The sequence below is a fragment of the Tribolium madens genome, unplaced genomic scaffold (genome assembly GCF_015345945.1).
Source record: "Tribolium madens isolate multiple individuals breed KSU strain unplaced genomic scaffold, Tmad_KSU_1.1 Scaffold_96;HRSCAF=242;Tcas5.2_LG5, whole genome shotgun sequence".
NCBI classification, from domain to species: domain Eukaryota; kingdom Metazoa; phylum Arthropoda; class Insecta; order Coleoptera; family Tenebrionidae; genus Tribolium; species Tribolium madens.
The window spans coordinates 8,184,592-8,211,246 of NW_025401068.1; the positions used below are offsets into that span (position 1 = coordinate 8,184,592).

Consider the following 26,655-nt stretch of genomic DNA (forward strand, 5'->3'; position numbering starts at 1 on the left):
TTTGTCTAATATTCTTTCTACATTTTATATATAAATCTCATTTACATTTTATAATATAATAATAATAATAATAACAAAGTAATAATATGGAACGTAATAATTTGAATTATTAATGTTATTATTGATTAGCTTAAGCAGACGTCGTTTCTACCATCGACTTCTTAATAATCTCTCCGAAATTGTCGTTACAGTCATCTGAATTGGTATTGCCATTGGTCGTGTTTTCGCACTTTTGGCCCCTCTCGGGATTATTACTGGCGGGAACATCAGACGGATTCAAACAGTTAAAATTGTTCGTGTCTTCGTATCCTGGATAATTGTACCGTCCGTGGAGTAAATCCGAGAAAGATTCGATTTTATTGTTGGCCCCGACCGGATTTAAGCTAGTGTATTGGTTCTCCTTGGCGTCGGAGGAAAAATTGTCGTTAGCGAACTGCTCGTAGCCGTTCGCATTTTGCTGAAAATTTCCTTCCAGGGGTTTCGCTCCAAACTCCGGGCTGTAAATTCCCCCTCCGTACGGATTGAAGACGGGGGTGAAGTCGGCGAAGTTGGACTGGTACGGCTGCGTGTATTGATTGGATGGCGGAGGGTAAGGGGAAGCACTGGCTGGGAAACCGACATCAGAAAACCGAGGGTCGGGGAAATGGAACCCTTGCGACGAAGGGGGGAAGGGCTGGTGGGGGTGCTGCTGTTTATTTCTTTCGGCCACGGGACCGTCCCGAGTTGCGTCATCACCATACCAATCTTCCCTAAACGTGTACAAATCTAGGGAATCCTCGCGCGCAGGCAGGTCGCTGAAGCCCGGAGGGTTGTGGGGCAGGCCGGGACCCTCCCCTGGGGCCCCGTAATGCAGGTTGGTGAAGCTGCCGTCGTGCACACAATTCTCCACGTCACGATTGTCTCTCAACAAGTTGCCGTTGCTGTACTTGGTGCCATTTTTCGATTGAGCGGTATCTTGTTTCGGGTAGCCTACGTTCAGCCTTTCGTTTTCCATCCAGTTGGTGTCTTTCTTCTCCGCTTTCATTTCTTCCTCCTTCTCTTGTTTTTTCTCGAGTTCAAGACGCATTAGGGTGTGGATGAAGTGTGTGCGGACCCTGACGGGGTTGAATTCGATTCGGCCGCTGGAATTTCCGCAGCTATCTCGAGAACAGCCACAAGGAAAGTTTAAACGGTCAACTTGGCATTTTATGCCAGCCTGACTGCACGAACAAGTATCTGGATCACAGTATCCTTTACAGCCACAACCACAGAATTCTCGCGAAGTCCTAATATCACGGCACTCGTCTTTTTCGAGAGAGTCTATTTTTCGAACACCGGATGCCCGCAACAGGGCTCGTCTTTGTCTTATAGACACGGGTTGCAAAAAATAATAATTGTCCAAATCCATTTCCGACTCGGATGCATCACTGGGTTCCTCCTCGCTGTCACTCTCATCACTCGAAGACGCCCCTCCGTTACTCCCAGTCGAATGTCTCTCAGATCTTAGTTGTTGCAAAAGTTGTCGATGTATTCTACGTTGTTCGTTGGCGTGTTCTCCTATCGTAAATTTCCTTACGTACGAATGTTGGGCTCCCATGCCCAAAGTGGAACCTCCTTGCGAAGGGATGCAAGTAAAACCTTGCGCTCGAGGAAAATAAAATACTGTCACACTATCGAACGAAATTCCTCGTTTTTTCTTACATTTCGGCTGCCCTTCTTCTTCCTCCTCCTCCTCCTCCTCCTCCTCCCTTGGCAGCTTTCGTTTGAGACTACTCTTCAAAGCTGCTTTTTTAGGTTGGGCACTATCGAGGATATCCCGAATCTCTTCGATAGTGTTATTACCTTGTTTGGCGTCATCGTCTTTTGCGACATGATCTAAACTCGTGGAGGGTAAAGTAAAGTCTTGTTCCTTCTGGTTGAAGTCTTCGAAATTAGGAGCTGCACTTTGTGTGCCGTTAAGTCTGTCTAAGAAGGAGGTTTCGCTGTCGCTTTCTCCTAAATTAACAGCCGTGGCCATAGTTTCAGGTCTTTCTTCGTTCAGCTCCGACCCTAGGCCCGAATCGGATCCATCGGATCGATCGTGGGGTTCTTCCGTCAGTTCTTCAGTCGGGGGCAGACTTTCCGTCGCGGAGTCTTCCCCGTCGTTAACAGTCAACAAATTCGGCAATTCCGTATCGAGTCTTTCATCCAATTCGCTATATTTCTTGCTGTCTATTGCTTCGTTTGATTGTGGCTCCGTGAAATCTACTTTAGAATCATCACGTTCACTGTTCAAGTCTTTGCTATTTGTACTCGAAGGCGTTTCAACAAAAATTTTAACAGGTTCAACAATATTCGAAATTTCTTCGCTTAACAAATTAACGGGGTTCGGGATCACTTCTACATCGTCAGGCTTGGGCAACGACTGCTTAGAGCCCATCCTTTCCGAATCTTCCTGGATTGTCTCACCGGTATCGCTTTCTTTCGAATCTGCTGCTTCTACAGTAGACATATTTAACTGTAAACAAAAAAAAACGTTAACCCAACTAAATTTTATACAGTCGGTGACTACACCGACCGCAACACTGACCTTAAACTTAAGAATTTATTGTTCTACGCGAACGACATAATGAATTTTTTGTCAGAAGCAAATTTAGATTTGTTTATTAACACAGTAAACGAGCACACAATTACGTGCACTGATCGTGAAATGATTAACACGCTGATCTCGTACAAGGTCAAAAAATGAGAGTAAAGAGGGATTCGAATCCTAGCAAGCGATCCCTGTCTAAGGCAACACACATGGCCAAAATGGGCCGCAAACTGGTTCCTAATGCAAAATTTGTTGCTAGTGGTATTCAAGGTTATAATAAAAAATACTGGATTAGAATTATGTCAGACGTTTAATTTGACGTTAGAATTCTACCTTGTTGCGGCACCTGCTTGTATAGATTTATATAAGTTTTATAAAAATTGAAAACTTTCACCATCAATGGACTAGAAACTGAACTAAACTTATAAGTCGCGAATACAAAATCAAAAATGTTTAGCAAAATTTTGACGCTTAATTCGGTTAATTTGTTGGTGGACTGATGATTAATACACATCCTAGATCTCTGATTCCCGTTTTAATTCTTGCTCATTGGTAAGAATTTCCATATAATCGGGTTAATTTAATATCATTGAGTGGAGTTTCAAAAATAATTACATAGTTAGCAGTCTTTAATAATCCAATGTTAATGACTGAGTGCTCTGGTATTAGATCAACAGTCAGACACTCAAGAAAGGTTTCCCTTCACCAGGAGTTGGGTGTATAGTAAACAGAAATATTTCGCTACTACTATAAAATATTACTCCTTATGGGTTTAATCACAAACATGGAAAATATTAATGTTTTTGTTTATCTAGAATGATAAACATACTCAATTTTGTTTTGTATGATGTTGGATATGCAACCCAGCGTACTGAGTGAGTATTACCGGAATTCTGTAGTCACCTCGAGAAACCAATTCTCGACTATTCTCTCTTTAATAATTTATTGTTTTGAAACTGAAAGGCAGGTATATACGTGAGACGGTCAGTGGAAGTTCATCGTCACCAAAATGAGAATTAGTAGATACCTAAAATGAGAATTGCTTAATAATGAAGTGACCTTGTTTAARACATTTTTAAAATGTTGATTATTGTTTGTAATAGTTTAAAAATAATTTTATTGATTTGATAAAGCAGTGCGAATTTRAGAAAGTCAAATTGCTGAGACTGCTTGGCTATAGTTCACCTTGACTTCTTTTTGCACAAATTGTTAAAAATTGACGCAACGTAGCTGTACCTCTCTATGTGGGTACAGTTATTAATCTATTTTGTAATCAGCTGTGAGACACTATAATTTCATGGATTGCTTCAGGAAGAAGGTCGCTAAACTCTCCTACCAGATGAATACGTTGAGGAAAAATCTTAGTATAGTTATTTCTCATCGCATAGGTAATGTTAGGGTGACTCGCAGCCGGTTTTAATAAGGCGTTTTGTCGGGATGTTCTTGCTCTGTACAAAGCTTACCCACGCTGTCTTGCGCATAAACTTTGCAAAATACTAATGACCGCACAGTCTCAATATGGCACAGGATGAGACAGAACCGCGAATCGGAAATGGGCTGCATTGCTATACTGGGACCATTGTCCTGACTTTTGCAACAATTATAAGGATTATCACATTCTGCTAACTAAATTTCCTTATCGCTGCTGCAGATAAGATAATAAATTTTATTGGACAAGTAAGCAGCGACCCGATGCCCTGATTTAGGGCTACATCGCCCCGAGGTGAGACCCGATGTCAGGGGTCCTGCACCAATTAACTTTCGCACGAGAAAACGTAAATCTCAAACTTCAGACGGCGTTAATTCGCTGTTTACGAATAAATGGCCGTTCTATTTAACACCAGCAGATTAAAACGATCATGTCGGAACAATTTTATGCAGATTAGAGGGATTAAAGATCAACAGCTTGTGATAAAGTGAACCTCAAACAGCTTCCATGATTTTGGCAAAATGGGCTACGAGGATGCTTTCAGAACAGTACAGTGCCAGGTATTTGTTTTGTTATCAAAATTTATTTTCGTCCTGATCTAGAAACGTTGAAATTTTTGTAGCGGGAAGTGTTGTTTAAAAATTTAAGTTTAAATGACAAAGTGAGCAAATTATCACCGGATCAATACTTGTAAACTGAAGTCTGTTCATTGATTTTATATCAAAGTGTGATTTTGGCATCCAACATACAGCGACCGCTATTTATAACATCCAGCACTAATCAGAAACCGTCATTGCAATGCTTCTATATTAAAAGTAATAAATTACAAAAACGGAAACTATGCAGTGACCCAAAAAGGCGATTATTTTAAAATGAGTAATCATTCTTCTAACGTTCAATTTTAGAGAAAGTACGTTTATTCTGGAATTACTATTAAAGCAGGGTACCACCTGCCCACTGTRTTTCCATTATCCGGACTTCAATTCAATTCCGGAAGCGTTATATTGATCTTCCTAATCTTTAGTAATGACGTCATTGCTTCATATAGCACGACAACCTGAATTTAAAATAAACAATGAATAGTAATCATTTCGTGAATTAATAATCTCTCTCATAGTCGATAAAAGAACACTTCAATAAACCTCAAGACTCTTCAGCTGCTGCCAGACTCTAATTAACATTGAATACGCTTCTCACCAAATCCTGGATATTCTTTACAGCAAGAAACTAAATTAATGCATTTTAAAAATAACTTTTTGGTACTTATTTTGTACTTATTATTGCTAGCATTGCAAGATTTGTGTCGCTTGATTTATTAATAAACTAAGTTCAAAAAGTTCACAAGATTGGATAGTGTTAAGTCTGTTGATAACGCTGTTTTCAAGTTTCAGTCAGGTGTTTGATATTTCCTTCTGGATAAGTGGAACGGCAAAAAATGACTTCATAATTAAACTTGCGATTTGTAGAAAAATAGAATTGATAAACTTTATGATATCGTGAAAGTAACGTCAAAATTAAAATGGGAATTTGTTGTAGTGTAAATAATGTAACTTGTAACAATGTAACAATTTATTAAAAGTAAGCTGAAGATTTTCCTCACGAACCTATTACTCACTAATTCATACTTACTTGTGGGCACTCGGAACATTGGTTCAATTTATCTTTCTCATCCATATAAGACTGTGGCTTAGTAGCAGTGTCTGCAATGAATAAACAATTTGGTTAATTATAAGTCAATAATTTTAAATTAATTACATGTTACATAATTAATTTTGATTAGTTATTCCAAGCTTATTATAGCTTAAACTTTACAAATCTCATGTTTTACAACCCCTTGAAATTTACATAAGATAACTTGGCATGTTTGTGACTTTCTCCCACAAGTTACGAGTTTATTTCGGGCAATTTAAGACCATTTAATGGATTTATGTACCAGGTAGGTTCGGCACTCTGAAAAAGGCAAATATTGATAATAAATCACCACAATTTTTAAATAGGTGAAACAAAGGCGTAAAGTGTACCTACCTACTACAAGTTTTTTTTCAAATTGTAATGCAAAATCCATGTTCATTTTCCTGAGAAATTAATTACTGTTTAAATAAGTGACCACTTCTCGGTTGAATTTCTATTTTCTCATTTTTCTCTTTTTGTGTCTACAACAACCCGATCAAATGCTTAGATAATCACCAACAAAACAAGTTTTCCAATTGTGTGAAAATTTGTGTTTCGTTCAATAAATAATCTCATATCGTACCTCTTTACTTGACATTCAAATGCAGTTTAGTTTACATAAGCCTTATCTCATAAATTGCTACCTCTTTCAGGATTTTGATAGGAATGAATGTTTTTCCCCATTTAAGTAAATAAACATTGTGATTAAGCCTTACGCAGATATATTATTAGAAACTAAACTTGTCACTTTTTTATTTTTATTTAAAATATGTTCCAACAACTTTGTTTTAAAATGGTCATATTTTTGTGACTTGAAGAAAGTGGAAGTTTATTAATAATRCAAAAATCTTAGTGCTAGAGGCAAGAGAGTTACTTTCGTTCTTGTTATGTGATTTATTTGTTTATGAYCGAGTGACATTACAGAACTGTTATTTGACATTGCCGGATTTAAGCCTTGTGGCTGCGGAAAGCTCAGAAAGAATCAACATCCTTTTGTGACGTTTCATGACTGAAAGATTACCAAATTGTTTATCGGCGAGTGATAAGAGATAGCAAGTGCGGTTAATTGTTAACGGTCGAAGATTAATTCAAATGCATATTTAAGGGAACAAATTAAATTGGTCTTAACCGAGCTTTCGGTTAAGCTTCGAAATGCGAAGCAGTAAAAAGCGTGTGTATCACGAGACGAGGACATCCTGACATGGAAAAAAAAGCATTGGAGCGTTAAAGTTAATTAAAAAAGTTTTCTCATAAATAAAGCGAAAATAACAGTAATCGACACGTGAATCTATTCGATCACTTTAGCAACTTCCTCATTTTCAAGTTAAAAGTTTTAATAATTGTGCTCGAACGTATGATAAAATAAAAATGACGAGTTAGTGTTGTTTATGATAATCAAGTTGTTTGTGCTTTAACAACACGGATATAAGGCTGATATTCGTCCGACGAGAGAATGGTACACTACCTACTTTCAACTTGAACTAAAAAATAAAAGAGAGTTGCTAAAGTTACTGCAATGTAACAATAAATGGTTACACCATCGGCCATAAAAAGCGTTTTTAAATGCACCTGCCCTTAAAAAAAAGGGGGAAAAGTCACCTGTAGTTAACTGAAACGGTTTTCGCTGGTCGAATCTCTTGTTGCATCCCACAAACGAGTTACAAGTAACGCCGAGAGGAATTGTTTGAATTTCACAAGCACATGGGTCAATCACAATTTTGCAAAAACAACTATTTTTAGTWACTCGGAATGTGGCGGAGCTTTTTTGGGCACTCGCAGCGAGCTTTTCCCGGCGAAAAAGCTCAAACAAATTTTTTCAAATTATTTATTAACCACAAAATTTAATTTTTATTTTATCTGATAATTTATGGTTCATTGTACCGAGTTTTGTACAACTGCGAGCGGCAATTTATGCTTGTAAACTAACAGCGAGTGTACATTGGAGGAACGTATTTTGAAACGCATGCGCTGCTGGTTAACTTGAGCATATGACGTATCGTATACTATGGGTCGACAAGGAATTTTGTCGGTAAAGATGTGTTTGGGCCTAGAACGAAGCCCAAAGACTTGTCCAAAGGCTGGTCTACAGGGTTCAGAATTTCCGCCCTAGAGGTTCAACCAATCAAAATTGCTGAAATTATGAAAGTTCAATGGAAAATTACGTACGAGGCGACGATTGTGYTATTGCGTTGAAAACGGTAAACAGATTCATTTGGTTGGTAGGTATATCCGCGCTATAAATAGGTACAACATCGCTAACGTAACGCTTCCACGCACCCATCTCTAAARCCACTAACATCTCCCCCTTCACAACAATCTTAGCAACAGGAAAAAGACCCAACCAAGAACCAACGTTTTACAGAACAATTTCAAAAGTCGGACCTGTTTCGATCGCGAATCTTCATTTAATTGTTACTAAGGCGATGATCCCGATAGTCAAGGTCGAAAGCACAGGAGGAAGTCCTGTCCGCTTATTCCTATTCGTCCCAATTACCAAATCTCTAACGGAAGTCAGTCTTTATAATCTCCCCCAAATATTGCACCAGGTGCTCCCTGATATAATTGCGCAAAACTTCACGAAAGGTTACTATACATTAGGAATCAAATTCCTTCAGTTATCCTTCAAGAGGGAGAGATATAATGGAAGTTTATTACGTCATGTTTCCACATTACGCAAATTTACAGTAAGAAAATTCGATTGACCTTAAAATCATTTTTACTAGACTTCGTGGCTAGTCCCGTGACCTTATAACCTTTGATGGAAATACGTCGCCAAGTTAAGTTAATTTTAAAAATAATGCTCTGATTTGTCTACTAGAAATAATATTTTTATGGACAATAAGTAAAAATTCATAAAATTCATTATTTCGCCTATCATTGGTGTGAAAAAAAAAACATTTATAAGCCTTGAGCCATTGATAAAGAACATGGTGTAGGAAAGGAGCTTCCGGGTAATTATACTGAGAGGAAAAATGAGTGTCAATGTGAAAATTGCGTTTTAAGACAAAATAATGTTGCAGTATGTACTGTAATTTGCGTGGTTACTAGTTTAATACGAGTCAGAAATAAATTAACAGTTTACGGCCTTCATATTGTAACATTTTCGAAGTCGTAATTCATATTTTACTGATTCATTTTTTATTTATAACCCATGTCCTATGTGCTCGTAAAATTACCAGAAATGATTTTTGTTTTCAAATAAATTTAGTTGAAAAAGTATAATTTATTTTTCTTGAATTTATTTTTTGCAACGTGACATAAACCCCGCAACGCTGCAATTTAGTATGCAAGCTTGGTGATATTACAAACTCTAATATTGCCTGTGGCAAATAGTGATTGCCATCGGTAATGACGTGCCAGTTGATCGCAATTTTAAAGTTGACAAAAATGGAAGAGAATTTTATGGTATAGACGACATCGACCATTTATCGTACAAAAAATACAAAATAAATCTATCAAGCTGAAAAATAGGTAATTATTTTCCTGGAAGCCTCGAAATGAAGATGGAGGTCTACATCAACAATTATTTGTTAATAGATTTTCAACAATTTATAAAAAATACTTTTTATTAGAAATTCCCATAAAGTTTATCATTATAAAATATGTGTCTAATTCAACTTAAGGTCTACACAAGTGACATCACATAAATTGATATCGCTTTATGAAAAAGAATTTTTTTTACTAATTTGTACTTAAAAAATGAAGATTTTTGTTGTTCCGAAAATGCTATTAAAAAAATCCTGTTAAATATTTTTTTTACTTCTGTTCATAAACGTGTGTATGTATGTACAGTGCTTCAGAAGTAATGTCACAAACTCGGCTCTCAAGCGGGCACGTTCGACCGTTTTCAGATGGGATGGAGCCGATGGTCGGCAGTTGTCGGTTTTCCGGCATTGGGATGGGTCGATGGAGAGTTGGCGAAAATTGATAAATCGTTTGCTCAAATTATTAAGAATTTTGACTATGTGTAATCACTTATCGCATTTGACTTGTTTTGAAAGGAATAAAATAATATTTGAAACGTTTCTTTAAGATTAAAAATTGATCTGATTCAAGGTTTTGATGTCCAAAGTCACCTTTTCACAAAATAATTAATTTATTGTTTTATTTACTAATAAATTTATTAATTAATGTAGAAGTTAAGGGTTGTTTACTATTTATCAGTAGTAAAGGATTTTATGTGATTTTGGTGACATTTTTCACAGAAATCGAGTTGTGGCTTCATTTTCAATCAAATAAAATTTTTACAGCAATTCCTAATATTCAAGTCAACGATATGATAAGTGATAAAGTAGTAAAGCTGAAGATTCTCATTTTTTGATTTTAATCGATAGCTTTTGAAATAAGTAAAAACTTGTTAATTCTTTACATAAAGGCGGATTTAGGTAAAGAGTTGAAAATTAACACTGATTTGAATATATTCCAGGCAAAAATTTGTCGTTGWGGGTGTTATTTGCCTAAGACATTTTATGTTTATTATCGGGATTCTAATACACAGGACAAAAAGGTTTCAGGCAAATAACACCTTTAAGGACAAATTTTTGCCTGGGATAAACCCAACTCAGCGGCATAACTAGAGCCACCCTATAAATTTAAACCGCACTTGTTGACTTGGAATATTAGGAATTGCTGTAAAAATTTTATTTGATTGAAAATAAAGCCACAACTCGATTTCTGTGAAAAATGTGACCAAAATCACATAAAATCCTTTACTGTTGATAAATAGTAAACAACTCTTAACTTCTACATTAATTAATAAATTTATTAGTAAATAAAACACTAAAATAATTATTTTGTGAAATGGTGACTTTGGACATCAAAACCTTGAATCAGATCAATTTTTAATTTTAAAGAAACATTTCAAATATTATTTTATTCCTTTCAAAACAAGTCAAATGCGATAGATAAGTGATTACTTATAGACAAAATTCTTAATAATTTGAGCAAACGATTTATCAATTTTCGTCAACTCTCCATCGACCCATCCCAATGCCGGAAAACCGACAACTGCCGACCATCGGCTCCATCCCATCTGAAAACGGTCTTGAGAGCCGAGTTTGTGACATTACTTCTGAAGCACTGTGTACYCACCTCCCTTGTTTCACAATTTAGAAAATCTATGCTTGTAAAGAGCAATTAGTAGTAGTAGTAGTACATTATCTTAAAAAATAGCATTTTTCTGTTTGTCTTTTAAAATTCCTTGGTATTAAAAAACTCATTCAGTAAAACTCAAAGTTTAAAAGAAAAAAATTAATCGTACTTACAAGATCAATTAAGAATTAGTAACTATCTGCGATTCTGAGGGTGCCTTCAAATAAACACTCATTCTTACTTACCAATAATTTGACCAATTACAAAGCTTCACAAAAATAAAATTGATATCTAACGATMACTAAATAGGTTTGTTTATTGGATTTTCAAGCACTGTTTAGTGGGGTTTAGTTGTAAATAAATCCTATAATCAGTTTCGCTAATTAATTTCATAGTAAAAATTTTCTCTTTCAATTCCAAAATGGCCTTTAATATAATTACATAGGTACCTAGAGTTTGTTCCAAATCTGGTGGCGAACTGACATTGTCAAAAATTACTGAATTTTAATAAACATTTGTGTATTATTAAAAAAAAATATTGTACATATTGTACATAKGCGTCGAACCAAATAATACTCATATTTCAAAACCGCTGTTATTCTTTAAAAAAATGTAATAATATACTCATACTCATACACATACATAAGATGAAGAATGGTGAACACATTATTAAATTGTTAACGCATGAAAATAATTTTTAAGAATGACATCTCTAACAATCCTTGTTTTCAAAATCACTAAAGCAATAATCGCTTTCATCGCTACTATCGTTGGTTTTAATAAGTTCATTAACGATTACATCTAAATAATTTTTCCTACTTAAATATTGGTTTTTATTTGCGATCACCCGATTGCAAACTGTTGCAAAATGACAGCTAAGAAAATTTTAGAGAAAAAAAGTACTCCCAAGTGGGCGCATTCCAAGTGTCTTCTCTGTCACTGTTAGTTCGCCACCAGATGTGAAATAAGCTCTAATGAAAAAGCTCATATTATGGACAAAACTTTTTTCACACCCGATTTTATTTTCGCAGAAAAATTATGTATAATTATGAGTAGGTATATTTATTATTATTATATTTACAATTTGTTGTTAAATACCTGCATCGCAAAAAAATAATATCTAATTATTATTAAATTAGCTGAGAAAAATGAAAGAAAAGGTAAATTGTGTAAATCATTTATTGGATCAATTTTTTAAACAGATTAAACATTRTTAAATGGACAATTTCGCTTCAACAATAAAACAGAGGAAAAATAACTAAAACTGTCGTACAAACTGTTTTAGCAAGTGCTTATAATCAGTTTTTATTTGATAAAATACGTTAAGCTTTTTTACGTTTGCAAAAACTCTTTATTGACGTCTAACAGAACATGCGTCACATCGTACGTTAATAAATTATGACGTAGTAACATGGATAAGGAATAAGGATACAAATTTCTACCCGTGAGACACCAAAAAACAGCAAATTTATTTACCTATATTTCTGAAATAAGTCCTAGTTGTCCAAATCTTGTAAATATCTCCATTGCATCAAGACGAGATCGTGAAAATCCATTTGCATATGAACAAATCGGTCCAGGATTAGTGGCGAATCTGGCACAAAGAGAAACGACAAGTTAATGTTAATTGTGCAAATACAAATTAATTTTATTTGTTTACGATACTGGTAACAATGTGTATTTGGAATAGCAGGAGAGCAGGAAGAGCAACAGTTACTCCAGTGTCCTTCGTTTTCGATATAACTATACCGTTTTCGTCAAGAAAGTTTAAAAAATGCTTTAACGGTTCTCGTAATTTGCGTCGCAAAACTAGAGTAACGTTGCACCTGATTCAGAAATAATAAAAAAGGAATTTTCCTCGTTTGTTTTGTTATGATCTAATGTTTAATCCCCGACTGTATAATTTGGTTGAGGTGATCAGGACCGGCGTCAGCAATTTTGGCTCATCTTCGTTGTTTATTTTTACACATTCCTGTAAATACAGAACACTAAAATAAACACGTAATAAATACAGTTCAAATTCTGAGTGTGTTGGTTTCTATTTATGCACTTGGAATTTGGGATTATCAGTAAAGCAAACTAGGGCAAGCACTAGGAAATTTTTTCAACAATATATAGTAAAATGTTTCTCAGAATGACCTTCGAATTCCAATCAGCTTTAGGTGCGTCTCGAAGCTCAAAAAGCCCTTCTGCATAAGTCATAAGTTGAGTGACTTTGATTGGGCATTTGTTTGTGATGTCAGCAGGATGTATGCGTAAGGGTTGAATAATACACTCGATCCGAACTCTTGAAGGTACAAACTGAAAGAGTTTGTCGAGGCGGAGTTGGCTTTGTGAACTTTCCTTAATTTCACTGGTAAATTCTTAATCAACTTTCATAAAATCTTCGTGCACATATTAAACAATTGAGGGGAAAAACGAGCGATGTTTAGCATTTTTGCACACAACAAAACGTCACGAAAAGTGCGCTTCCTACTCTGATCCGCAATCATTTATTAATGGATGAGAAAAGCAAAAAAAGCAAGATTATTTCGCTTTGATGGAATAGTCCGTAAAGGAGAATCGATGAATAGCGGTGCAGCCATCTCTCGGTTAAAAATGTAAGAACCGAGCTTCSTGCTGAATTATTTCCAGCAGGTAGTTTACTGCACTGAACACTACTTTTAATGAGTGGGAAGATGTTTTTTCACTGTCTACGAGATTATTTGTCTGCCTTTAGCGGAATTCTAGACGCTTAGATCGAGGGATTAGCGGAATTTTATGACCTGCAATTAATTGGAATTGGGYGATATTGCCTTCTCTTGCAAATATCCCCCAAGTTTACAACACTTACAACTAAATTAAAACAGTTCATGAAGATTCATCCCCGATTGCTAAACTTCTAGTTATTTTTTTGCATGTTGGTATTTGCACAGAATCCTCGCGCAAAAGAATAGAACACAAAGCCGGGAGCGAAATTGCTGTCTCCATTCGTTTGAACTCRGTTGATGAAATTTCCACAAAGGAATTCCCAAAAACTTTCGCGATTTTGCGCTTAAATTACGATTTTAATTAGTCGAGCCGCTATTAATTACTAAGTAGCTACTCGCATCTAAGTGCATTTGACAGAAATAATCCGCGTCGAGAAGAATTTTCATAGATTAAAAATAGAGCAGGAAAAGCACGTGGATGTTGCTTGGGAAAATCGCCACTAGAGGCGTAGTATCGGCGCAAATCGGCCGGCGTCTCGACGCCGTTGGTGGAGCCGGCGTGACGTCACGCGTTGCTACGACAACAAGGACTATTGGGGACCGGCGCGGCGCCAGCTCACTGATTCTGTTTTGAACTGGCAGTTTTTTGCTTATAATTTAGTTCTGGCACTTCTACAGGGCTTAATTATTCATGTGCTCTGTGTAATTGCAGCTCGGGTTGTCCTTGCTGGCTCTAGGGATTTACTTCTGATGGCTTTTGCTTGTATTTTGACTTTATTCCCTTCTTTAAGATCACGCAATCATAACAGTTCATTTATTTAGTGTGAGGTGGGAGAAAACAGGTGTTTCTAGTTTAATACTGTTATTTGTACAGAGGGGTTAATTAGTTTCTTAGTTAGAAAAATTGGGGTATTCACTAATGATTGCTTCTAATTTCATTGCTTTTTGTGAATCATTAAATATGAATGGAATGGGGAGACGAATTGATGAAAGGTAGAAAAGTTGTTAGAGTACGTATTTTTACTGATAAAATTCCAATTTTTATCAAGGTCATGTTAGGGTTCGCCCAATAAACAAAATGTATGCACTCAAATGAGGTCGTTGTTGTGTTCCGATTWAAAAAAAGAAGATTTTCGGGATAATWCCTGACATGTCTTTATGAATACAGATAAAATCTGAAAGACGATGCAAAACATTCTTTTATTATTTGGAAATGTTACTGCGCTCTAAACAATAATCGAGTGCACTTTTAGGAGATGAAGTTGGTGAAGTACCAGAAGAAAGAATGCAGAGAAATCTTGATTTCATGCGTAAAAAACWAAAAAATGTTTTTTAAGCCTCAATTTTCCCTTTTTAAATATTTTGTGAAATGAGAGTTTTTATTGTGAGTTTCTCGATAGCTTACGGCATTTTTGTATTTATTATAAGAGAAAATTTAAAGAAGGAGGACACAACTTACTAAATGAAAATACTCAATTCGAATTGATAATGAGCCATGAATTAACTAGATCGATTTAGGGCAACAGCTATAAAATTAAACATTCAGCGCTTTCGGGTATCCCTTTTTGTTAAGTGTTCCGCGATATTTACATAATATAAATTCAAACATATAACGTATTAAAAAGTAAGTTATGCTTCTAAAATAATAAAATAATTCTAAATGTCTATTTATATTATTACGCAGAATTTATTAATTAATCATCATAGACTGAAATTTAAAGTGACAATAATGCAAGTGCATTTTGTGGACCACCCATTGCTCTATTTATTAAGTTGCCACTGCAGGTTCGTTATTATTACCTCGCCAGCAACAATTCAATAAATTTCACTAGTGAAGTGTTCTTTCGTCGTTTTATTGTTATTGCATATAATTTATTTTTTGTGCTTTGATCAACAGCAGTTTAACAACTTGGCTTTAAACGATGGCGACGGTTCAAAAGGCGTAAAACTGAACGTTTGTAGCGCGTAATTTGTACTTTTTATAGCAATGGTTACCAACTAATGAACCAGCACCGTAACGATCTTAAATTTTTTTAATTTAGTAGGTACACACGAATTTATTCCGAATTCTTRTATGAAAATTTTAATTAAATTCTGAAAATGACATAAATAAAAAATAAGTATGTCTCACGCAACGTTTCGGTGGAGAAAATTAGGAAATCCTCAATATTTAAAAGGGGTAACCACAGTATAAAAATCTGTAAATCCAGTGTGGAGTATTCATAGATATCCGATCAGGACTGAGGATAACCTCTTCGGATAGATACTGAATTATTTAATATGTCCCGATCACGTCAGATATAATATAGTTGCTTTATGAAATATAAAAGCTGTCAAACCTCAGACTGTAATTACAACACATTTTCAGCAAATATTTATCTGGGAATTTTTCATTTATGCTTACAATAAAATAATCATCTTAACACTATTTTTTAATACAAAAGAAAAGCTACGATTTACGCATATAACTTGTTGATTCTGAAGTAGAGGGTTGTAACAGGATTGTGGCTCTGTTTACATTTTATAGCATCTCATTATTCCATTCATGAATAATTATTATTTGCAACTGGAGCATTTTTTCGTCCAACTATTGATTTCTATCAAGACAAAGAACTATAAAACTCTTATGACTGATAGTTCTTTCTTCTTTGAACTACTTTTATGTCGGAAGATGTCAAGGCTAGCGCATAATTCGCCATGATCTTACCCATCAACCGGATATTCTTGATTCAGTCATAAAAGTTTCAATTTTTCAACGTCAACCCTGAAATAAATTTACTGATTGAAAACTGGGGTCTGGATTGTGGCTGAATCAGRCTGCTTTGTTATTATTAGCGTCGAACAGACAGATRTAAACAGTRGTTATAACATTGACATGATTTTTGCAAATTTGTTTAAATGAACAAAATAAAATACTTATAATAATCGGGCTATTTCGATAATCTTATTTTTTTTTAACTTGATTAAATATACCCCTCGATCGATTTCTTTGTACTATTATAAACTCATTCCAATTTCGTAGAATTGAAGACTGTTCGAGCAATTTTCGTGTCATTGATCTTCTCTATACCTTTAAAATTTAAAACCCTTGTCTCACTCCAGAATTATTTATAACAGTTATCTATGATCAGTTGTTATTTGTACTAGCGTGAGTAGAAACCATTAGTAACGTCATTCAGAATCATCGAACAAGTAGACGTTTTGATTTGGAAAAATAACTCATTTGAATTATCGCAGTGGTGATAGAGACGTATCGATTTAATTTTTGTAAGATGAGTGGGCTATTACGTGGGCACGAAGTTTGTGTGGACTTAAACCCACACTGGTCTCCATACGGTTTTACGTTGTATCCAGGTAGTAGTTTTAGTCTCCGTCGACAGGCTTATAATTTAATTTACTTTAGCTCTTACTAGAATGAAATATTTGCATGACTTTTAGAAAAATTGTAAAGCTGGTGTGAAGTTGATGCTTGCTTTGATATTACTAGCTAAGAAAATATGGAAATTCTGACGAGTTGCGGAGAAAGAAATAATTAACTCACTAATGAAATTTCTTTTTTCAAAATTTAACAAAACTGGCTATTCATTGTGTTGAACCTAGCAAAAAAGCCTTAACTGTCGTAAAGTTAACTATAAAATCTTGTAGTCATGGCTGTGAACTTGAACTTGCACCGGGAATAATAACGGGGCAGTATCATTTGAATTTATAGAGGAAATATCGAGTTTGAATGGACGTAGTTAGCAGTTTGAGGGTCATTTGCACGCAGTTAGATGTTTCGATTTTACTGACCTACATGAGGTCTACAGGTGGTTAATAAGTCTCCATAACCTCCAGCAGGACGTCTTGACTTGTTACACATCCGATTATCAAGCTGTTTTTCCCCTACTGGAACCGGATAAGATAAGGGTGAATTTATGGTATCAGGAAGAAGAAAAAAACAAGGCAATCCATCGTCAGGAGGGACTCAAAGGAGTAGCGGTAAAAAAAAATTCGAACATTCCCGTGGAGTTGTTGACTGGCTTGGAGGGTTGTGTTAGCCGAACAGGATTCCAGTTGCTATTCTAGGGACGTATGGAATGTAATACTGTTGGGTAAACATACCCTGTTTGGATGGGGTGCGTTCTGTGCCCATTACAGTGGAAGGGAAGCAGCTAAGTTTATAGATATTAGTAAACCACCCCCACCAGCTCATATTGTTGAATCTATTGACGCCGGCGTTCGGTAACCTCCGGCCAAAGCCGGTTCTTTCCGCCTCAGGAATTATTGATCCCAGTATATAATATTATCCCTAAAAACCCTTTTGAAATGGAGATTTTGGGGTGAGAGCTCCCGCTCTATGGTTTGGAAGGTGGGGGAAATAATCGAGTGTAGACAGAAACAAAACAAAATGAGAAAAAATACGGTACAAGTTTCCAAGTGCGCTCCTGCACAAAGCAGCAGCAGGAGAGGACGAAAATAGAGACACATGAACGAACTTTGATTAGACACAAGGTTTTTTTTGGTCAAATCGGTAACAGAATTATGACACCTGATTGCTGGTTTTCCCCCGATTTGAGACGATCGGAAGCGAGTAGAAGGAGGCCGGAAGTGAAGCACCGCCACTAGGCTTTGGAAACTATTTTCCACCCTCTCCTCGACTAAATCCTGCAACAAAGTCAAGGAAATCGCGCTTGTTTCACTTCTGAATTCGTGAAGGCTTAACTTGATCAGTTTTGGATCAAGCAAGTTTTGCATTTACTCAACAAGTGGAAGCGGTACTGAGAAAATATACAATAAACGCAACACAATAAAACATACACTTAACTATCAACTGGTGGTTGGTTAAAAAAGAGACGGTTCGCACAAACGACATAATTTTTTTATGTATCGTCGTACATAATAAAATGAATATTATTTAAGTAGTGAGGTTTACAAAATACGAGTACAATTTTATGYAGGATTGGATGGGTTAAGAAAATATTTATTTGACCCACCTGTTTTTCATTATGATAAGGGTCCACATTAAGTACTGATTTGAAGCCCAGAAATGCGTTTAACATAATATATGTATTTCGAATTATTAACATTAACAAAAGTAAAATGATGTAAGTAATTATAACTAAAAATTATAAACACGCCTATGAAACAGTTTCTGTAATAACGGTATTGTAACTGCAAGTTACGTTATTTAAATTAAAATCATTTCCAGTAATAAAAACTTTTTATTTCTTCCTTTTTAAACTGGTACAGACGGAATATATTCCAGATGAGCTTAATACAGAACTCATATATTACTTCCGCTTGGTAGCATGATTCTGCATACTTTAAATAAAATTAAGAGCAGTCAAGAAGTGGTATAAATAGTAATGACCCTTTAAACAACAATAATTCATTTTTGATTAATGTCATAAAGTAGCAGATGCATTGTTTTAAGTCATGTTCATATAGTAGCAAAAAAAAATATTCAGGAGATATTTATTTTGTTATAACATGTCTTAAGAATAGTAAGGTACCAATTTCTTGTAAATTTGTCACTCTCAAATATTAATTAACTGATTTCTTGATTGTCGTTGCGCTTTATGCACAAAAAAAACTATTATCAGAGCTAATATATCGCACAGTGCAAGGTTACAACATTTAAGACAATTGTCATAACTAGTAAAAGTTGAGTATGCATGAGGTAGAATGATATCATCACTTCAAATACAAAATACTTAGTGAAAAATATTAAACATTGCCCTAGATTATCAGGATCTGGTAAAACGAAGTGTTGGAGGTTGCATTATTATAAATTAGTATTTTTTGCACACTGTCATAGAAATTGAAACACACTGAAGAATTTGAAAAGTAGGAAGGTTATGTACGTGTTTAAAAATAAAACAACTTCAACTTCTTTCAAGACCAGTCCTTCTCTCCAATCTATTTATCAGCTCAACGTTTAGAAAGAATTGATTTCATCCGTCCAGTCCGCAGTTTAGAAAAAGTTTATTTTCCTTCTGCAATACTCTATTTTTGAAAAACGCTTTTCTACAATTTATTTTATGTGTGAACTTCCAACTATTGAATGTTCTGGTCACCAAGCGAAAAACTTAATGATACCCAAATTCTTACTTATTAAATTAAATTTCCAAATTGTTTTTAGACCGTGACATGGAGTGTTGTCAGTGTTTTAGACATATCGGAATTTCGACTGAGTATTGGTAAAAGTTTTAAAATGTGCTGTCAAGCTGATATTTGCAGAATGGTGAACTTTTTACTAAAAAAAATGATGTGTATATCAAAACAATGCTCAGAAGTCTCAAGGCGGCTCCAGACAGTTGCTCCATCCAATCTTGGCGTCAAATATTTGTGAATTCAGTACATTTGCCCAACTTAAGCCAATCTGTACTGCGTCCAATGCTACGACAAACGTTGAATTCAAACGTATGTCGCCAATGTCTTTTGCTATGGACGACGAAACGGTGTGCATTGCGGCTACGACTGTATTTTTATCATGTGCTCTTTCATTAAAAAAAAATAAAAATAAAAAAGAAACGTCGTAGAAGGTGGTGGATGATATCTCTTCATCGCAGTAGTCGTCTTAAGATTTCGAATTTTTATTAAATTTAATACATAGGACCAAAAATAGTCAAAAAGGTTTTTTTCAATTTTTAATTTTTTGTTTATTAATTGACACAATCAATGCTGATCGTGTAGTCTGGACGACTTTCCAATGTGCGCAACTCTAGTCTCCAACATTGGAAGACCCCTTTGACTCGTGCCAGAAAAACCGACAACAACCCGATCGTCTTCCAACGCCAACATTGGACGTTGGACACTTGACATCCGTCGTCCAGACTATGTGTCAAACCATCCAAAGTCCAACGTTGGAACACATTTGACGCATAGTCTGGAGCCGCATTAATACTAATCTCTTTTTGAAAGTTGATATAAAAAGATAGAAAAATTGCAATCTATGTCGTTACCTAAATGACGCTGATTTCTGTCTGTTGTCTCTGCATCCAAAAAGATTTTGTTTTTTTATCTATACGCGACATATTTGTGTAAACTGCCAACAAGAGATGGTTCATGCCAATACAATAAAAAATAAAAAGGTTCGATTTCAWGGTTTTAACTTTTTTAACTGCATTGCAAAAATCAACTCTTCTTTACAATTTTCCTACAGAATAAGTGTTTCTTAAAAAGATGACTACACACCAAAAATAATCGTAATCAAATAATGAATTTTTAGTTGGTTTTCAAATTAATTTAAGAAATACTCTGTATGTTATTAATCATAAAAATGATTAATAAAGGTATAGCTGTAATTAGTGGAAAAAGAAGAAAAAAAGTTTCACAGTGAACATCTGCAAGTGACACAAGGGGAATAAAGATCATTCCCAGGACTGTGAAAAATGGTATAAAGAGTGTCCAAGATTTTTTTACCTTTTTATGTATTAGCCAAAGACCAATATTAATAAGATTTTTGGTGCGAACAATTCTGCCAATAAACTATCTCATTTCGGTACAAACACCAATATGAAAGTAAATTAAGGTAAAGCCGATGAAATAGCTCGTGGCGAAATGAAATTGTATAATAATCAGGTCAGGGCGAAACAAAATGCGAAAAAATTCGCGCATCGTCGAAGAAAAACGACTCTCTCCGACGTTTGCCGAGCCAACTTCGGTTAGTTATGGCGTCGTTGTATGACAACGCTAGCGTCTGTGCAACGACGTCGTTGTCATGACAACGGTACGTTGTCATGGCAACCAACTGAACACATTGATTTCACGTATAGACGGAATATATTGCAGCCATATTCCGCGTGAACTCGGGGTGGGGGTTGGTAATATTGTTAAGTGTCCCATATATTATGGAATCATTGTTGCGCCCCACATTTAAATTTAGTATTTCGCCAACACAGTTGATCACTTAACCTTCTTTGTGTGCACGAATGCATATTTGCTATATTTCACGATTTTTCGGTTTGTTTTGCGCAGGATGGTATTGGGACGGGAGTTCACGCGGGTGAATTGCTAAAAAGTTGGGAATTTATTGCCTCCTTCGCGGGATTTATCGCTTGTCGTTTTGTCTTTGGTTTAGCCTTAAGTGGTGGGAAGAATAATGACAAACGATGCTTACCCCAAAATGATGTGAGCCCCAAATCAATTATTAACATACAAAAATCGAGGCAATAAATAACAACAAAAGGATTTATTAAAACACCAACTCATAGATCAGTAACTTTTTCGCTGTTCAAGGAGCGATTTGAATGAGTGGTAATCAGCGCGATCAAATCTCTAAGATGACAGGTTTTATAATACATATACAGGGTCGCTAAAAAGTATGGATACAGTTAAATATTTTCAGAACGGTTTAGCAGAGCACGTTRAAATTTGAGAAAMAGTTTACTTACTTTTTGTCAAAGTACAGGTAGCAAAGAGCTAACAATAGATAAAGACAACATTTCAAAGGCTAAAAAATTACATTTTTCAAAATTTAATTAGTTCGATAATTTTCGATTAAAATAAGGTATGCATGTGTTACAGCACGGAACTCAGAAAAAAAATGCTCTTCTTAAAAATATTAAATTTGACCCCTCTTGCCATTAAAAAAATCAAGTTAGCCTTGTATCCCCAGAACAAATAGAGATTAGAAGTTTGATAAACATCTGAGGAGACAGAATAGTTTTTATAATATTTAACTGTATCCATACTTTCTAGCGACCCTGTTTACATAATAGGCATAATAAATAATAATAAATGTCGTAAATTTTGAAAAAGAGTTTTTTTAAAGTCAATGCTGTACCTAACAGATTTTAAATACCTACTTCGATAAAAAGATGTATTATTATAATATGAATTTTTTAAATCTTTTATTCTACTAAAGATGTTCAAAATGCTACTTCTTGGCAATAGGAGATATTTGGGAATTGAATATCCCGTTGATCCACACCTTATAAAGGTGTTAAATTTGGCGTCATAGTTGGCGGTGATATGAATGTGTTGTGAACAGACCACAATTTTTAATACGTCCGGTGAGATGTCAAATGTCAGATTAATAACTTTCAATAGGATGGTTCATTCACAATCGAACTTTCATGGGTAGATTTGACGCCAAATTAAAAAAAAAACACCCTTTATTAGCGACATTGAATTATTTGTAATCAGCGTAAAAATATCCATAGGATGGCATAGATTTGAAACAATTTAAGTTTTAACAAATAAATACATATGTAGCAGCAGTTAGCTAAAACGCTGTTAGCTTTGGAAAACAAAATGAATATAAAAAAAATATCTTAACTACATGTAACAAGTTACGAAATAGAATGAATTTGAAGAACAAACGTAGTTTTTGTATTTTAAAATAAACCAAAAACTATACATAAAAAAAATTAAATTAAAAAAAAAACGCCTTGTAAATTTTTAACGATTAGGCAAAATTATTGCAGGTGTTGCCAATCGGCCAAAATTTTAACGATATAGAAAAAAATTACACACTTAACAAAAAATCGAAATTTCTTGTATGGAATATCGTGTAGAGAATTCGCCTGTGTTTTACATAATTTACCTTTTGGACCTCAGACTTATAGTTTTCGAGTGATGAATTTTTAGATAAGAATTAATGCCCTGTTATTATAGATAATTAATGCTTATAGGTATAGCTAATTAGTTAATATAAAACTTGAATGGGTGTTTCAAGAGAGCGATTAAAATTTCTTATACACCATTTTTTATGACAATTGTTAAGCAGTTTTAGCCGTTTTGTAGCACTTAATCTTGTCCTCATCTTAGTATTTGATTTCTGACAGATTCCAAAATAAAAATGCAACATTTATAAGACGCCACAGGTGTCACGAAAACTAGCACTTTATTCTTCATTTTCAGTGTTTTATTAGTAGTTATAAAAGGATTTTCCTCATAAATAATGTAAGGACTTACAAAGTTTGTTCGTAGGTGTCTCGCAAATACAGGGTGCGCCAGAACTCGCGCCCCAGAGAAAAATGCCATATAAGGTAAGATACCAGGAACATGGAAAATATGTTAAAAAAAAATTATCTATAAAAATTTCGAAGTTATGACAGTTTAAATTTTGCACTTGACTCTATTTATTTCCGTTGGAAAAATAATTTAGTTTTTTTGCTACAGGTTATTAGAAGAGGAAACAAGGAAGCTGTATCCTAAATTGTAACTCTGTTCAATGTTATTTGTGGCTTTTATTGGCAAAATTTGTGTACCTTTACCAAATAATTAGAAAAAAAACATACACAAAATCATCAGTATCATTAAATAGACACAAAATGTCAAATGTCAAAAAATAAATGTAATTTTTTTTTGACAGATAGGATTTTTTAAACATTTTTTCCATGTTCCTGGTATCTTGTCGTGTTTGAAATTTTTCTCTGAGGCGCGAGTTCTGGCGTACCCTGTATACTTCACTTAAAACTTGTGAATGTGAATGTGAATTAGTTAATGTAATGTAAAATATGGTAAGTACAGAGAATGGTCAAGTAGTTAAGATGAGTTATATACCAAATGTCAATAATTCAATTCTTATTGTAAATTTTACACAGTAGCTGATACGATGTTACAGTTACAGTAGTATATGTATATGTAGTGATGTTGGTAGCGCCTCTTTGTCAAGTTTATAGCTATTGGTTCAAGATTTGTAGCATAGTTAAATTAGCTTAACTGCTTATACTACATAGGAAAATTCAAGTTAAAATTAAAGGTCGACTTTTTTAGACTTTAATTAGTGATCCCTACGTAAAACATCTGTTTTTTGAAGAGTGGAATTGATATTTTTTAAGAACGTCAATGCGTGTGATATTTTAAACCTTTGAAATTGTCGTGTCCTCGCTTCTGTTTTAAAATTTATTATTTAATTAATGATAAATATTAAAAAATCAAATTCTGTATTAAACTTTTTTATCTTCCACAATACAGAATTGACAACCTATACGAGACGCAACTTGGTATTCAATGATCAACAAGCTTGAGATAAAATCATATTTGATGGCTTAAAACACGATAGGATACTCTCCGTAAAGGATCAAAAAACTGTAAATGCGATGTTGTTTTCTAGGGTCGTCCCAACACATGATTTACATTTATGGGGATTTTGAAATACTTTACTCAGTATTTGAGAAAAGTCACAATGGTATATTAAGCATCAAGAACGGTAAGGACATTTTACCGATCGAAGACAATTATTGACTGAGATCGGTAAGTCCTTATGCTTATGACATTTTTGCGCGATTAATTTTTGTTAGTTTTTTTTTAATAAAATATCTAAAACATGTTCTAGAACGCCAAAATACTTTGGCGACTACTTTGAATACTTACCGACGAGTTTGGGATAGCAACGAGTAAATACAACTTAACTGTCTTGGAAACAGACATAGTATAAACAATCGAATAAAGTCTAATCGCCCAAAAATTTGATTGCCTTCTTTCTAATTTTTTTTTTAACTTTACTAAAAATTAAGCATGTTTTTAGCAAATCTGCATCATAAATTACATCTAAATTTTAACTGTGTTTTTTATAACTTCGGCTAATCAGCTTTTACACATTTTGTTTCTAAATTTCCAAAAATTGTTAACAGTCCGAATATTACCACTATTTAGCTTTTGTTTCTACAAATTTTCTTTACTTTTAAATTCCTGAAACATAAAAAATAAATCTTGTAAGCGATCATCTGTTCTATTTCCATAAAACAAATTTGGATAAGGTAATTATCTGAATTACGAGTAGATCTTAAGTATGATATTCATGGTGCGTGATATGTAAATATTACTTCTATAAAAAGATATATCACCATATATAAATTATTAATTCATAGATTAACAAAACAAACAATCCATTTTCCAGTTGTGTAAAATAATAAATTGAAACGAAAGTGTATTCCAATCTTGATAAAAGGTAAAACTAAATTGATTTGGCCTGTAAGCTCGAAAAGACAGTGGCGCGAAAGGGTCACGGGTCAAAGGTGGGAGCTAGAGGGAATTAATAGAGCGCGGAGTCGACGATAGAATGCCGTTCACATCTTTTTCGCAACCCTTTTATGTCACCACTTCTAGATGAACTTTTTCCATATCATTTCAGGCACACTTTTTGAACCAAATAAATATTGCATACTCAATCGCATGAAAGCTGCAACGCTGTTTTTATCAAGTGGAGCTTTTTCGAGAAAAGGTCAACAGATCTATTGCATATTTGATTACAGTCCTTACTATCTTGGGATTTGCTGTCACGAGTGGTATTTTGACAGAATTGCATGCATTTGAAAAACTATCGATCGTGGCGAAGTTGATGCGAGAAATTAATTTGCATTTTTACGTGTTTAGTGAGGTCATCTGCGAGTTTATGTCATGCTCTTGATCCCAAGCCAAATTAAAATTTTGAAAGTTTCAACAGGGAAAAAGCTTTTTTACGACAGAACGCGGAAGCTTTTTGATTAAAACTTAATTAATATGTGGACAATAATTAAGAAGTGTGAACAGTTGGGTTTAATTTTTACAAAGGAGTTTTTGAGATGAGATTTCGTGTGCAACGTGCGTATTTTAAGAAGAGTAACAATAAATTTGAAGTTTCTACGAAGTTGGGTAATTTTTAGAGTATTAATAGCCGATTTTGTAAAAATAAACTTAAGCTAAATATGACTAAAGAAACGGGTGGATTATTATTTTTAGTGCTTGAACAAGTCTTTAATTTTAAAAAAAGCTATATAGGTACTTGATAAATAAAAATAGTAAACTTGTTATCGGGAATAAAATTCATTGTTGCAAATTTTGTCACGATAAAAGTGTAAAATATAAAAGAATCATTAACGAGTTGTGCCAAATGTTGCTTGAATGATTTCAGGTTGAGATTTGGCTTTGGTTTATTGGATTAATGATCAATAAAAAATTCCACCAACCTGTGTGATGTATCGGCTGTCACGTTGGAGCTGTGGCGTTGATCGGGGGCGGCTGTCGATGTTGGAGGCGGCAAGACGACTGAAGTAAAGCCATCGGCGACATGGTACATATCTGATAGCGATTACCGATCCTGCAGAGGTTCGCGCATAAGCACTGGACACCTGCTTTCTAGTCGCTACACTTCGCCAGGACTTCGTCCTGAAACCCCTCGAACCAAGGATAATTTTCTGCTCCAACACAAAGGAATCCGTCGACGCGCGATATGTCTTTTTATTTTTTCAGTCTGCGCAAACTGGTCGATGTGTTTATGAAGCTGTCAAGTTGAGTGAAATCTTCGACCGAAT

General features: G+C 34.7%; 1 protein-coding gene across 5 annotated transcripts; it reads right to left on the reverse strand.

The window, feature by feature from the left end:
- LOC123013112 lies at positions 1-26,472 on the reverse strand. Of its 5 annotated transcripts, none has more exons than XM_044411455.1 (4): positions 26,311-26,472; positions 12,219-12,336; positions 5,610-5,680; positions 1-2,476 (listed from the first exon to the last, which is right to left on the reverse strand). In XM_044411455.1, the coding sequence occupies exons 3-4, from the start codon at positions 5,652-5,654 to the stop codon at positions 131-133; spliced, it is 2,391 nt and encodes a 796-aa protein (XP_044267390.1). In that variant the 5' UTR covers positions 5,655-5,680; positions 12,219-12,336; positions 26,311-26,472; the 3' UTR covers positions 1-130. The 5 variants fall into 5 exon arrangements, with proteins under 5 accessions (XP_044267390.1, XP_044267391.1, XP_044267392.1 ...); XM_044411456.1 differs by lacking the exon at positions 26,311-26,472 and adding an exon at positions 12,882-13,153; XM_044411457.1 differs by lacking the exons at positions 12,219-12,336; positions 26,311-26,472 and adding exons at positions 5,736-5,930; positions 6,006-7,122.
- Between the last annotated feature and the right edge of the window lie 183 nt (positions 26,473-26,655).